Source organism: Notechis scutatus, chromosome 13 (genome assembly GCF_049901735.1).
Source record: "Notechis scutatus isolate UNSWTSFEM ecotype Mainland chromosome 13, rNotScu1.2, whole genome shotgun sequence".
Classification (NCBI taxonomy): domain Eukaryota; kingdom Metazoa; phylum Chordata; class Lepidosauria; order Squamata; family Elapidae; genus Notechis; species Notechis scutatus.
This window is the reverse complement of record NC_142021.1, coordinates 11,724,966-11,740,959: the sequence shown is the minus strand read 5'-3', so window position 1 is coordinate 11,740,959 and position 15,994 is coordinate 11,724,966. Positions and strand designations below refer to the sequence as shown.

Below are 15,994 nucleotides of genomic sequence, written 5' to 3'. Positions count from 1 at the left end.
GGATCATTCCCTTCCCCCCACGCCAGACTGCAAAGCCGGAACGGTTGGGGAGCTCTCTTCTAGAATCTTATTCACTCTTCATATATGAAAAGGTTTCGATCATGTCCCTCCTCCTTTCCCTTCCGTCTCCTAAATCGTACGTAGAGTCAGTTCCTCCAATCTCTCTCTCTCCTGATCTGTGTTATCCTTCAAAGCTAGCACCATTTTTGTGGCCCGTCTCTGGACAACGCTCAGTCTTAAAATCATTTTCTTAAGAGGGGTCTCCAGAATTGGACAGAGTGTCCCAAATGGGGTCTGACCAAAGCTCGCTCTATAGGATTAGGAGCCAACTTTTTCCTGCTGGTGTTCCTTCTAGTGGTGCATCCCAAAATTTAGTTTGCCTTCCACAGCTACCTGGCCACACTGTTTGCCCATTTTGCATCATCTGCCCTGAGCACACCTACATCTTTTTCTTCTGCTGTCCAACGCTGTACCCCTATTACTGTACCCTGCCAGCGGATTCTTTCCCTCAAGTGCATGATCTTACATTTGGAAACACTGGACTGCAGTCTCTACCTTTCACCAATTTTTTAGCCATACCAAATCATTTCCATGTTACAAATATTCCCAGGAACATCAGCTCTCTCCTTGTGTGTGTGTGTGTGTGTGTGTGTGTATGTGTGAATATGCCACCTGTCACAGGTCACAGACAGTGGCCCATGGACAATCACAGCCTGGGCTCCATCCTTGACCCAACTTTCTACCCACTGAACCACTCAAGGGCTAAGCCGGAACCTGCACAACTTTTCATGAGTTTGTCATGCTTGTACCAAACACTTTGCTGAAATCCAGGTGGGCTATGTCCACAGCAGAGTTTATGAATATATTGTAATATAAAAATATAAACCTTTTATAAATCCAGCATTATACAGCTTCTAAAATATCCCCATTTTATTTCAATATTTGTTATATCAGGATGGAAACTTTTATTAAAATATAATCAGGAGTGGTCTCAGGCAATTGCAGAACTGGGCAAAATTCCAAAGCAGATTGTAACAGGTGTTGCTTAAAAGAGACTCGTGTTCAGCCAGAAGAGAAACATCACCAAGCTCATTTCTATGACTCTAGAACTTCGGAGTGACAGTCATACTATGGTCAGGCAAAAGTGGAAGAAACATACTTCTAAAACAAGCCATGAATGGAGTTCCTAGATAATACTGGTTTGTTTAACCATTTACTAAAAAAATGAGCTGAGATAATGCAACAAGCTACACCAAAACCAAAACGATGTGTCACATAATGGCTTAGTGATTTCCCCCTCTTCCCCAAATATTGCAAAGAAAAACCAACTGCTAGGCATACAGACAGAGAAAAAAGGGAAAACAACTGGTATACATTTGGGGACAAAGAAAAGGAATCTGGAAGTGCATCTTCCATCTTGATGGATTATTTATTTAAAAAGTGGTTTGGGGTTGGGAAAAGAAGGTTTGGACAGCTGCCACAATTTGTCTTTACTGGACCCCCAGAGGTAGAGACTGGGGAAAGGAGAGATCCCTGGCTTGCCAAGCTAGTCCAGGGAGGGCTGCAGGCCCCCCAAGCAGGAGGCCAGTCCTTCTGGTAACGGAAGGTCCTCTGCAGAGGTTACCAGGCTGGAGCCGTGTTGGCTAAACGCCTCATGCGCCTGCAGGGAAGACAACAAGATTCATCAGCAGCAGATTTTTGGCACCATTTCAGTTTAAACTGGGAAACAGGCTGGAAGAGAAGACAGGACAACTGCTGTGCAGGGAGAACAAATCCCCATCGCGATTTCGGTCCATAGCAATCCGCACAATCCATGGCACAAGGACATTTGTCAGGGAAGTTCCCTGCAAACTACAGGGGCACAATTAGCTCGGGCTCCTCAAAAGGGCAGGGCTGACCCCACAAGTTCAATCCATTGTTGTTTAGAGCCATTAATTAAAGTAGTATTTATTAAATTATTTTCATACGTTTGGTGGTCCATGAACCATCCAAAACCTTACCTGAAGACCCTGAGAAGAGTTAAGATGACTCATAACCCTTCTTCTGGTCGTCAGAACTACCGTGTTTCTCATATAATAAGGCCGGGTCTTATTTTTTTTTGAGCCCCGAAAAAATGGCTAGGCTGTCTTTTCGGGGGGTGACTTAATTCCCCCCCCCCTTGCATCTTCGGGCGGGTGGGTGGCGATGGCTTGGATGTTGACCTCGGCGTTGGTGGGGTACTTCGTATCGGGGTCAATGCAGGCAGCACCATATCCGGGTGTGCAACAAAAGTACTTCCTAACGGCAATCCCCCCCCCCATTTTGCATGTTTTAATATAGGCCTTAATTTGGGGGGAGCGGCTTAATTTCATTTCATGCCTATAAAACATGCTGGGACTTCCTATCGGGGGAGGCCATATTGTTGGAGAAACAGGGTAGTTAATTCTAATTATAAAATCTGTGAAACATCGAAAGCTTTGCACTTGTATTTATTTGTTAGATTTGCCGTCTACCTCGCTGTGGGGCTACTTTAGACCAAGTACGTTTGATCCCATGCAGAAAAGAACAATTCCACCAGGAGAGGCAGCAGCAGGCAGTACCTTGTATTCCGGTCTTGGTCTCGGATCTTCTTCTCCATCTCTGCATCCGTGAGGGTTTCAAGCAGAGGGCACCACTGGTCGGCATCCCCAGTGTTACGAATGGCGATCTCCACAGTCGGCAGGGGGTTCTCACTAACAGGATGACACGGGAGAGAAGGATCAGGGCTAACAAAAGTCCCGAGCTCCAAATCTTGGGGAGTACAGGGTCACAATCCTTTTATTCTCACTCACATCCTATAGGGACTGCCACCTCCAGCAGAATTGGATCTGAAGTTAAGCAGACAAGTTGGCTTCAGATTCACTTGGACTCCCAGGTGCAAGGAAGCAGAGGTGCTGCATTACAACCTCTTGCCGTCGCAACAGCTGAACTCCATGGGGTGGGAGTGGGAAAGCTGTACCCCTCAGGACGTCTATTCCCAACAGTCCTGAGCAGCACAGCCAAAGGGAATATCCAGCAATGCCTGGTGGTCCACCGATCGGCCGTCCCTCAGATCCCCCAGTTGGGGACAGGATCAAAGCATACATACCTGAAGGCGTACGTCTTCTGATGCCAGCTCAGCTGCCCCCGGATGCTGTAAGCAATGGTGGTGACGAACTCACCACCCAGTCCGAGCTCCGAGCACAACTTCAGGGCAAACTTCTCCGGGGAATTCTCCTTCTCAGACATATCCCACTCAAACTGGTCCACCAAGGAGATGTTCCCGACGTGAATGTTGAGCTAGAAGCAGAAGACATAGGTGAGGTCTCCGTTATTTATATGTCAAGCAAATTTGAATCTATGCCGTCCCTCTCCATCTCCTGCAGGATATGAAGATCAAAGAAATCAAGAGCTACAGACTGAACTTCCACACAAGGAATCCATGCTGCTGACTACCTTCCTTTGGAGAGCAACAGATTCCATGCTCCACCTGTTTCAAGACATGTCGGGATAGGCAGTAAAAAAACTCCAGCAAAGAAATTAAACAGTACAGAGGTACCATGCAAGGCAACTACTCGTTTCATGTCCCATCAGAATCTTCTTCCTAGGACTTGCTTATTCCTATAAAAATCTAGGTATCTTCATCGTTCAGAATAGCGCGCAACGATAATGTAAAGAAAACTCATCTAAGGTCTTTTCGCCAAACACAGCAATGCAATTACAAAAGATAGTAGTCAACATATTAAAATAAAATGTAAACCGCTTATAAAGCAAAAGCAGTAGCTGAAAAGTCAACTGATCTGCAGACTTCGATAATAAAAAGTGAGAAGCATAATGAAACTCAGCTTAAATGTAAAGAAAACCACATTAATGACAACAGGTACAGCAATGACCCTTAGATCTGATAATGAAGATGTTGAAAGGATGGAGAGCTTCTGCCTTTTAGGACTTTCAACAGTAAAAGAACCAGTGATATGGCTGACTCCTGACACACCGAGAGAATCTCCTCTCTCTGGACTGTCATTTTTTTCCAACTTAACAACCGAAGGAACAGACTTTCCTTTCACTTATCTGATTCTCCTGGGTTAGGGAGAATCCTAGAATCATAGGATCCTCCCTCAAGATCCGCCAGAAGCTCAGCTTCCCAATGTGCATGTGTACACTGACCACCTAGTCTTCCAGTTTGTAATGCGGATACACGCGTGAAGACCAGCTGGCCGGTGTGCCCATGCGCGCCGGGGAGCTGCTCTTCACAGTCCTCCCATGTGCACCAAGATCAGCAGAGCAACGGGCGACAGCTGGCGTGCCCAGAGAGATGGCTCTGCATGCCATTTCCAGCATGCATGGCATAGGTTCACCTTCACGGACCTATACCATAAATCAGCTAAGGACTAAAGATACAAATCATACAGATAATATTAAAAAAAAAAACAAGAGACAAAATTAGATAAAAAAAATTGTGTAAAAAAACCCATTGTGACAAGTCAACAAATACTGGACAATGCTAATAATTAACTTTGGAATATAAATCTTGACCTCATTATGATGATGGTTTGAATATAACCTTCGCAAGTGCTTTTGAAACAAGAGTGCCAAGTAAATTCACAATTTTTAAGAGGTCAAGTTTGGGATACCAATAAGGTTGAGAATCCTTTGAGAAAAAAAGATAGACATTTCAGAGAAGATTTTTTTATTCGACGAGGAAGTGCTCCAAGTTAATCTCAAAATTTTATCAGAACAACTTTGGGACTTTTTTTCCCCATGGATATTAACCAGGCTGAGGATTTCTTGAGACTCGGATAGACATTCCTGAAAATAAAAAGACTTTATTCTATGAAGATAAGCTGGAGGGAGAGACTTAAATTTAATGACTTAATTAGTTAGGATGGATTTTTATAAGTTTGATACATGTATTGAAAGAAAGTTCTACGGCAGTTTGTATTTATAAAATGAGTTTCTAAATGTATGTTTTCTGTCCTATGTAACATTGAATAATCTCCAAAGTTTGTAAAATATTGTTGATCAAATTTGAAAATAAGAGAAAAGATTTTACACCATGAAGATAAACTCGAAGGAGTGATTTAAATCCAATGACCTAATTGGAGTTAATTGGATTTTTATTGGTGTGATATATAAAAATTGAAAGTTTTAATGTAGTTCTGGGTTTTTGGTTTAAAATGAAGGGTTTTTTTCTCTCTTTATACATAATATTTGAGTAATTTTTTAAAGTTTGTAAAGTATCAAAAACTAGACCCCCTTCCCCTTAGGGTTCAAACATTGAAATAATATAGGGAATTATTTTAATATAAATGAGTTTATAAAAATTAATGAGTAAACAGAAGCACATACTATTCCCGACCTAGGAGTGGTAAGACTTTTTTATTCAAAGAGAATATAGTTTTCTTTTCATTTGGAAATTGCTTCCAAATTTTGAGAGTTGGAAGTTGGTGCCTTTTTCTTTCTTTTCCCCTCTTTATACCATATTTTTCCTTTTTCTCCCCCACCCCACTCAGTTTTCTATTACTTCTTAAAATTTATCTTTGTATTTTATACTTTGATTAACTCATAAAAATGTATTATTAAAAAAAAATACACTGTACTGCAGCACTTGGTAATGATGAAAGCTCTGGAAAAACATTCAGATGCTGGGACGAGTCTGTGCTGGTAGTCCTCAACTTACAACCACACTGGGATTAGAATTTGCCCTGCTAAGTGATATGGTCACAAAGCAAGATGTCATGTGGCTGCATCCACAATCCTGGCACTTCCCATTGCAACACTCCAGGAACGTGGAAACTGGACTTTGAAAAAGCGGGACAGAAACAATATTGATGGTTTGGAACTGGAGAAAATTCCTGAGAATACCATGAACAGCCAAGAAAACAAACCAATGGAACAAATCAACGTGGAGTTTCCATTTGAGACACAAATGTCCAGGCTCAAATTACAGGTAGTCCTCAAATTACAACCAAATTCAATGGCACTGAGAAAAGGTTAACGGTCCTTGCGCTTATGACCATTGCATCATCCCCACAATCGTATGATCAAAATTCAGGCACTTGGAAGCCAGCATCTATTTACAATGGATTCCGTTGTGTCCCATGGTCACATGTTGACCATTTGCAACCTTTCCTAATTGGCTTCTGACAAGCAGAGTCAGTGGGGGAAGGAGGATTTCTTTCATGATCCTGTGATTTGCTTAACACAAAATCAGTGGGACTCACGTGACCGTTACTTAAGCAGTGGAAATTCTGGTCCGAATTGGGGTTGTTAAGTCAAGGGCTTATTTGTATTGTATTTTGAACACATTATGCCAAGATCGAGCTCTCTGGAGAGCCAAAAGATATTTCACAGTAAGATGGGACAGTCGATGGAAGACGACAGGTAGACCTGCTGTGGAGCAGCAGGTGGTTCGTCGCAAGGAAGGATGGATGTCAGATGGGAAGAAAGCTCTCTTCATCCGAGGGGGCTTCTGCCCACTTTGTTATATGGAGTCAGGGCTGGATAGGTCAGCAGAAGCATAAAAACAGGGAACAGGCTCCGTAAGAAGCGTGCGGTAAAGCAAAACCGAACCACTGGAACGGAGCTCATGAGTGATGAATGATGTGAACGCAGAAAGTAGTAGGCTATCATACAGATAGAAACGAATGAGTAGAATACAAAACCAATAAACAACAGATGACTAAATAGATGAGAGAAAGGGAAAGGCTTTTTATATAGAGGTAATGAGATGCTCGAAAAGAGAGAGGCAAGAAGTTAAATCTTTGGTGTACAAATGTGCTGGAGGCAAGAACGGCTTCCAATGACAGAAAATCACAGATAGACGTAACAAATGGTGTGGAAAAAACCTGCTGCCTCTCCTTTTCTCTGGATTTCTTTCTATGCTCTGCATCACCTGCCTTGTGAGACCTTCCCCGCTGCCTCCCCCTCTCCTTGCCTTAATGATGACCCGCTGATCTGACTGGTCCTCCAAGATGCTGTCGGTAGGGTACGACTCGATTTGCTGTCGGATTGCAGATGCGATCGCAGGGACAAAAGTGAGGGGATTCAAATCCAAGTCATCGCAGAGAATCTCTGAAAACATTTCTGGAGTCATCAGTTTTTCTGAAGGAAATGAGAAACCTGTGTTATTAGGCAGATGCCACAGCAATATTTGCCTCTGAGCTATAAATACTCTGAAGCACTTTTGTCAGGCTACAAGAAGAACTGTTTTAATTGGTTGTTTAATCAGTTAACGGAATGACTTAAAATACAGCACACACAATACATTCACAGGCACAAAGAGATTTTCAAAACACAGTTCTGTGAAGCTTTCATTTGACCCTAACAAAATCGAGGCTGCCCTCAGGAGTGTAAAATCTAGGCCTGGTGAGTTCAAGCACCTGCTGCAGTTGCCTTATTTGAGGGCCCTAAGATGTGGCCAATTTATGCTAATGGTTTCACTCCAAAGCCTTTTCGGAGCCGAGCTAATTGGTGCATAGGTAAAAAGAAAATATTTTCTGGTTTACTGATTTACATGAAAACATCAAAAATGTATCTATAGGCCCCTCACATCCTGGACAGAAACTGTTTCAACTCCTAACCTCAAAACGACGCTATAGGGCTCTGCACACCAGAACAACTAGACACAAGGACAGTTTTTTCCCGAATGCCATCACTCTGCTAAACAAATAATTCCCACTATAACCATGTTGCTTGCATCTTTACAACTTATGGTGTTTTTATTGTTTCCTAGTATGATTTGATTATTAGTAATCTATGACTATCACTAAGTGTTGCATTTTATGATTCTGGATGAATGTATTTTATTTTTTCTTTATGTACACTGAGAGCATATGCACCAAAGACAAATTCTTTGTGTGTCCAATCACACTTGGCCAATAAAGTATTCTATTCTGTTCTGTTCTAATTCTTATTTTTATTCTTATTCTAAAAAAAAAACCTTTATAGAACTGGTGCATTTTCTGTTCACAGTTAAAAAAACCTCGTGTGTACACCTTCCAATCTGAAGTTAAGAGTAGGTAAAATGTATTTTTAGGGAAGCGTCATATTTGCTCATGAATGGTTCCAATGCCTGGAATCAGGATGGTTAGACCATTTGCACATCTTTCTTTACAAACCATTCATATTCCACGTAAAAGCATCTCTCAATTTCTGCCCATCGATTTCCATGTCCAACCGGATTGGGACCAGCACCTCTGGTTGTGAGGCATTTTCGTGGATCACTGCTGGGTCATGGTCATCAAAGCTGGGGAAAAAAATGGCAGGACCATCACTGAAATAGACACAGCAGACATGGCGGGGGGGGGGGGGGCAGATTCAAGGAGAAGGAACCTCAAGGCACGCCCATCCTTTCTAAGGGAGAGCAGCTACTTCTTTCTGTTAATTTTCTTAATTTATTTAGGACTATAACTACTATGTTTGTGAAACCACTGGAGGTGGTTTTAGTGCAGTTAATCACATACAATTAAGAGTATTTTTGATAGGATATAGTAGAGGCCTCACCAAACAGGCTGTTGAACTCCATTAAAAATGTTGATAGATTTTCTTCAATAATTAGCCAACCAGTTATGCTTTCAATTTTGTTCACTGGATTAAAATATGGTTTTATAAAAAGTTAGGAAGGTTTATAATAAAATAGTTTCTTTTCCTATTATGATGCCACAAGGAGCTTGCCATAAATGTCCACTCCCTCCTTTTTGATTTGAGTTCAGAGCCATTGGCTAAGAAAAAATGGAACATCAATTACCATAAATTATTATATACTGATAACATTTTGTGCCTTTCTGACAAGTATTGATGGCTTTTTAAATCAACATTTATAGATGGAAATATGCTTTAGGAGTTCACAGGTTATTCTCTTAATTAGAAAGAACAATATTCTTCTTGTTAGTTTTAAAGTTGCTGTGGATACACACGGACGTAACGTTTTGGTTCATCCCATTTGTAGTTTTTTTTTTCCATTAGAAAGCTTTCTTTGTTGGTAGTATTAATAGTTCCAATTTTCTCAAACAATTATCTATATAAATAAATGATTTAAAATCCCCAAAAACTAATAAAGATAAATGGCATGTGATAAAGTAGAAGCGATCAAGTGCCTTGGCCCAATCACCAATCAAAGAGAAACACCAAGATTTCAGCACCCCATGAAAGGCCACTATAGGTGCCCCACTACTTAGATGGTGAGCTGTTCCACAGGGTGGGGAGCGCAACAGAGAAAGCACATCCCATCAGATAATATACTCCACAGAATGGACCTGGACCATGTTTGTTCTATTAGATCTTTGGGACTTAGAGATGGCCAATTCTGCAGATAAACCAGCCCAATTCCATGCTGTGCTTCATAATTTGATTACCAGTACTTTAAAGTGGACCTACATCTGCTGGGAGCCAGTGCAGTTGGTTGAAGAAGGGGTGCTCCGGGGTGTATTGCAGTGTGTTGCTACATTCTGGACCAACTATAAGTTCCAAGTGGTCTTCAAGGGCAGCCCCATGTAAAGTGTGTTGCAATAGTCCAAATGGGAGATGACCAAGGCACGTGTGACCATGAGCACAGACAGGTTCTCGGTCCATGGATGGGGTCAACTGGAGCCCTAGAGTTGCACAAAGGTCTTCATGATCACGCTGCCACCTGCTCTTCAATCTTTTCTGTAGATCATGTAGCCTTATTTCTTTCAGAATTTACCAAGCAATGCCAGTAATTTAGGAAAGCTTACTATCCCTTAAAAGACATGTAATCATTTATATGAAATTTGACTATTGCATGTTGTTTAGTTCAAAAGCTAAAGATTTTTCCATTTGAAAAAGCTTAGCCTCTAGTTGATGCAAAAACTTTGCACGCCAACAAATCTGGAACCTCTCCAAAATGAAAGTACTTGGTACGGTTTGTATAGCAACGTCTTTCCTTTAACTACATAACTACACTTCTCTTTCAGGTAAAAACCCATTTGTGGAATGCTGAAATGAGCACTCAGGCTTCTGCAGTCCAGTATTTCACTCCCAACAAATTGTTACGCTTACCAGAGCGGGAACGTTCTCTTCTTGTCTCGGCCCAGGCGGTTTCTGTTAATGGTGGTTGAGCAGGGCACAGCATCCAGATGATGGGAGCTATTGGGAAGAGTTGGAACCCACTGGCTGTTTCTTTTGGCCTTCTGTTCCCTTGAAGAAAAAAGTGCTCATTCTTTAAAACATTCTTCTTTCCCGAGTGAAAGAGTTCAACATGCAACACTTACACCTGCCATAAATATGGTGTGGATTTTGTGGTACATATCCAGTAAAGCAAGTGTTGTAAGGAAGACAGCTGCACCACCAGACCCAGACGATGCCTATGGCCCTCCTTTGCACGTAGCAAGAGGGAAATAAATTAGCTGCTTACCTAAGGTAAGTGGGAGGTTCAGTGCTGATGGAGACGGCTTTGTACTTCTCATCATTTCCATCCAGGATTTCTTCAACTTCAGAAGCTTTTAAGAGAGTCACACTGGTGGCCAGGGTGGTATATCCATGATCTGGAGCAGGAAAGGGAGACCCAGAAACTGTAGGTTGTGGACAACCTCTCAGACAACTAAAAGATCAAAAATCAAGACTGGCACTGGTCAGGAAGATAATGCTAGCCAAAAGTGGGCTCCCATTCCCTCCTCAAGTTCTAACACATCCCCATTCACAAAAGGGAGCCAAAAACACCCTCCACAGAGGCTCCTGCAAAACCCGTTTGAGCAGATTTATTAGACAGCTGCATAAATTGCCCATTTCCGTGAAATCAGTAACAAAAACATCAAACAATTCCATTTAATCAGGAGCAATTAATTTGCAGCCCACAAACCATCTGCACCCCAATGCTCTGCAGAACAGCCAGGCCTTTAAGGTTTTCTAAAAAAATAATAATAGGAAGTTGGGGGCCCCTCAGAAGCCAAAATGAGGTTCCCCAACATGGATGGGGGCAGTTGCAGATGGTCCAGATGTAGCAGTGTGAACAGCTATTGGGGCAACTCGTTGTGCCCACGCATCACTTCTATTTTAACAGATAATCAGAGTTGGAAGGGACCTTGTAGGTCATCTAGTCCAACCCCCTGCCCAAGTGGGAGACCCTACTTCTGCAAATTTGGTAAGTTCCCCTTCTATTCCCTCATCTAAATCATTTATGAAGCTTTTGAAGAGTACTGGACCTAAGACAGAACCTTGTGGCACCCCACTGCTTACTTCCCTCCATGTAGACTTAGACCCACTAAGGACTACTTTGTGTGCTGTACTGATTCCTGGGTACCATCATCAGTCCAAAGATATATTCTCACTTATAAAGCCCTACATGATATAGGGCGAGGGTTATAGGTTTCAACCTGACCCATACTTTCCAACAGAATGGGAATGGCTCCAGGTCTCTTTCCTAAAAATATGTCATCTGATAGGACCTGGAAAGCATGGGGTGCAAAAGAGAAAATAAGGGAGCTGGAGAAGACAGATAACCTTTTGGCTATGTGGTGTCATACTCAGGTTGGCATATTTTGGGAAGCTCTCTGGGTGGAAGGACTATTATTCCCGGGAGCCCCGGGGACAGGATGCTTGTAGATGAGGGAGCAGTGGGGATCACACTGTGGTGGCTTGGCAGAAGGGATGCGGAAGCACAGGAAGGACGGAAGGAGCTGTGTGTGAGAAACTCCCTACAGTGCTGATCTTCAAAGTTAGTGCTATTGGGTTAGTGCTATTTGCTTTTACACAAGTCCACCACATATGATAAAATGTGCCCATTTTTGGTTACATTTCCAACATTTGGTAGACATATTTTTAAACATTTTTGCTAACCTAGTGTCATGCCCGCTGGTGGAGACTGACTCTGAGGGAAAGGAGGAACAGCCAACAGGGAGTGGAAGTGTGACTCTGGAGGTTGTGGAGGCGGCTGGGGAAGGGCAGAGGCCGGCTGGGCAGTCAGAGGAAGACCCAGGCCCATCCCCCCTTCATCCTAGGGCATGCAGGGTGGAGAGGATAAGGGAGAGACATGGTCTCTCTCGGGAGGAGAGGGCCTTGATCCTCTTCATGGGCTGCAATTATATATTTATAATTCATATAATTACAGCTGCAAGATTAACTTATGCACAACAGTGGAAATGTAAAAAAACTCCAAATGAAATAGAAATAATTAGAAAAATCTGGATGTGTGCAGAAATGGACAAATTGGCAAAAGAACTAAAAAATAAGGATGAATCTGATTATTATAAAATATGGGATAAGTTTTATCGCAAAATGATTAAGGTTTATGTATATATTATTATATCCTATGTATATAGAATATAAATATGTACTATTTTTTATAAGACTTAGTGATTTAAGACAACTATGTGGGTTAGGATGATTGCACCATGTCCATTGTTTTTAATGTTTCCTTTTTCTTTGTTGTGTTTATTCAATAAAAAAATTATAAAAAAAAAATCCAGACCAAAAGACCTTGCAATCCCAGAAGGATGAGTCATCCACAATAGGAGTCCCCAATATCTGGTCCGCGGCATGCCAGAAACCGGTCTGCGCAACCTAGCGAAGCCTCATCCAAGGAAGCACATGAAACCACACCCCCTTTGCTCAAAATGTGTCCCCGCGGAAGAGGTCCACGGTGCCCAAAAGATTTGGGAGGGGGGCACTGATCTACAACATACAATGTAAAGACTGCAACAACCACACTAGTAGGCCAAACTGGCAGAAAACTGGCAGAATGCATCCACAAACACTAACTAAGCAGTCAGACAACATGATGAAAATTCTTTAATTTCACAACATGCAGACAGATTTAACCATCAAATCATTTCAATTGGGGAAAATGTGACCAGCCTAGACCAAGCCAAGTGCAAAAACGGCAGAGAATTTCTAGAAGCCTGCCACTCTGACAAATCATCTGTCAACAGACACAGTGGACATGAACATCTATAGACTATGCAAAAGGGACCTCTCCACCAGCACCCAGCACAGCATAGATTAACTCCAAGGTTTAACATCAAACCCATGAGCAGCATAGATTAACTCCAAGGTTCAACATCAAACCCATGAGCAGCATAGATTAACTCCAAGGTTCAACATCAAACCCATGAGCAGCATAGATTAACTCCAAGGTTCAACATCAAACCCATGAGCAGCATAGATTAACTCCAAGGTTTAACATCAAACCCATGAGCAGCATAGATTAACTCCAAGGTTTAACATCAAACCCATGAGCAGCATAGATTAACTCCAAGGTTCAACATCAAACCCATGAGCAGCATAGATTAACTCCAAGGTTTAACATCAAACCCATGAGCAGCATAGATTAACTCCAAGGTTCAACATCAAACCCATGAGCAGCATAGATTAACTCCAAGGTTCAACATCAAACCCATGAGCAGCATAGATTAACTCCAAGGTTTAACATCAAACCCATGAGCAGCATAGATTAACTCCAAGGTTTAACATCAAACCCATGAGCAGCATAGATTAACTCCAAGGTTCAACATCAAACCCATGAGCAGCATAGATTAACTCCAAGGTTTAACATCAAACCCATGAGCAGCATAGATTAACTCCAGGTTCAACATCAAACCCATGAGCAGCATGGATTAACTCCAAGGTTTAACATCAAACCCATGAGCAGCATGGATTAACTCCAAGGTTAACATCAAACCCATGAGCAGCATAGATTAACTCCAAGGTTCAACATCAAACCCATGAGCAGCATAGATTAACTCCAAGGTTCAACATCAAACCCATGAGCAGCATAGATTAACTCCAAGGTTTAACATCAAACCCATGAGCAGCATAGATTAACTCCAAGGTTCAACATCAAACCCATGAGCAGCATAGATTAACTCCAAGGTTTAACATCAAACCCATGAGCAGCATAGATTAACTCCAAGGTTCAACATCAAACCCATGAGCAGCATAGATTAACTCCAAGGTTCAACATCAAACCCATGAGCAGCATAGATTAACTCCAAGGTTCAACATCAAACCCATGAGCAGCATAGATTAACTCCAAGGTTTAACATCAAACCCATGAGCAGCTCCAAGGTTCAACACAAACCCATGAGCAGCATAGATTAACTCCAAGGTTTAACATCAAACCCATGATCAGGAAACCACCAAGAAGCCAACAGCAAACAGCCCAACCAAAGCCTCTCTAAGGCAGCTGTCTCCATCCTTGGCAACTTTTAAGACTTGTGGACTTCAACTCCAAGAATTCTGGGAGTTGAAGTCCACAAAAGTCTTAAAGTTGCTAAGGATGGAGAGCCCTGCTTCTAAGGCCAACCCCATCCACACAGACAGGCAAGACACCAGAATGTCAACTGAGAGCAACCCGCCCCCTTCTTGCGCTGATGATGTTGTCTAGCTGGGTCCTGAAACGTCTGCAAGAAACCCAGCCAGCTCAGAGAAGCACCCAGGAGCCCTCGGGCCAGCCCTGAACTCCAAATATTCTCCTTTATTAGTAGTACTTTACATCAGGGGTCTCCAACCTTGGCAAGTTTAAGCCTGGGGACTTCAACTCCCAGAATTCCCCAGCCAGCAAAGCTGGCTGGGAATTCTGGGAGTTGAAGTCCTCCAGGCTTAAACTGCCAGGTTGGAGACCTGCTTACATGCCCTTCTTGACCCCCACCCCCGTCTGGCGGGGCCACTGGGGACCCCCTTACCTCGGCTTCCAAGCTCCTCCGAAGACGGCCACGGGATGGAGGCTTTTCTTGAGCTAAATGCGAGCTCCCGAAGCCAGCCGCTCCCTTGCTCGGCTCCTGGGGGCCCAGGGGTGGGGGGTCCCCTTCTTTCTGCTTGGCAGGCCGCCTTGAGCCTCCCCTCCCCACCCGAGCAAGGGACCCCTCCCCCTCAGGACCCCGCTGCCCTCCCCCCACCCCACCCCACCCCCGCGCGCGCGGAAACTCACATCTCCTTGGGCTGTGGCTCCGCTGCGACTCTGCGGGGAGGAGAGAGCAAAGGGAGCGTCAGGCCGGGCCTCCCCTCCAGCGCCCCCCGCCCCCGCCGCCCCCCGCGGGCCTCACCGTGGGACGAGGCGACGATCTTCTTGCGCTCCTCCACCGTCGCCAGGCGCCTCCAGAGCGACGGGTAGCGCTTGTAGAGGGAGCCGCGGAACATCCGCAGGTAGTTGCCCACCTGCAAAGGCAACACAAGGGGGGGCGCCGCCGGCAGGTCAGAAGCCGCCGGGGTGGGGAAGAGGAGGGGGAAGAGGGGCGGCGGCCTCGCCCGCCACAAGGCCGCCGCGGAGCCCGGGCACCGGCCCGGTTTGCCACCCACCTCAGAGCCGATCATGTAGAAGTCGCCGTCCTCCTCCAGCTGGAACTTGACGGGCTTCTGCCCGAAGGTTTTGCTCAGCGCCATCATCATCATGGCTGGACAACGGCCTAGCGCACGACGCCAACGCGCACGCGCGGCCCCTCGGGACCCGGATGAAGCGGCCCCGCCTTCGCTGTTGGTCGCTGTGGAGACCGGGCTCCTGTGGAGTCGCTTGGGGGGCGGCGCGGGGGGGCTCGCTGAGGCGCTTGGACCCTGAGAAGGCCGCGGGGTGGCGCGTGGAAGCCTTTCCGGGTTGGGCCGAGCCAAGAAGGGGGCGCGCCTGGAAGGCCTTATAGTTTACAGGGGCCTCCAACCTTGGCAACGTTTAAGACTCGTGGACTCCAACTCCCAGAATTCCTCAGCCAGCCATGCCGCCTTATAATAAACAACAATAACCTTTCTTGTTTATTGTACATCGTGTATAATAGGCATCATGTATAACCAACGAAATTGGTTTAGCCTCTGCTGGTGCAATCCGCAACAGAAAATACAAGACAACATGAATAGTACAGAAAACAATCCTTATACATTTGGGGGGGAAAAAAAAGAAAAACTAGTCATAGGTTTCAGTGGTGGGATTCAAATAATTTTACTACCGAATCTGTGGGCGTGGCTTATTTGGTGGGCGTGGCTTGGTGGCCATGTGACTGGGTGGGTGTGGCCAGCTCAATGTCGCTCATGACAAGGGGTGCCTCGCCTGGCCCCG

General features: G+C 44.3%; 1 protein-coding gene across 1 annotated transcript; it reads right to left on the bottom strand.

Annotated features, from left to right (window-relative positions):
* Positions 1-950: 950 nt before the first annotated feature.
* SMARCB1 (SWI/SNF related BAF chromatin remodeling complex subunit B1) lies at positions 951-15,382 on the bottom strand. Its single transcript, XM_026682863.2, has 10 exons — positions 15,250-15,382; positions 14,997-15,108; positions 14,882-14,911; positions 10,373-10,502; positions 10,018-10,155; positions 8,118-8,245; positions 6,935-7,101; positions 3,107-3,297; positions 2,580-2,711; positions 951-1,660 (listed from the first exon to the last, which is right to left on the bottom strand). The coding sequence occupies exons 1-10, from the start codon at positions 15,340-15,342 to the stop codon at positions 1,621-1,623; spliced, it is 1,161 nt and encodes a 386-aa protein (XP_026538648.1). The 5' UTR covers positions 15,343-15,382; the 3' UTR covers positions 951-1,620.
* Positions 15,383-15,994: the final 612 nt, after the last annotated feature.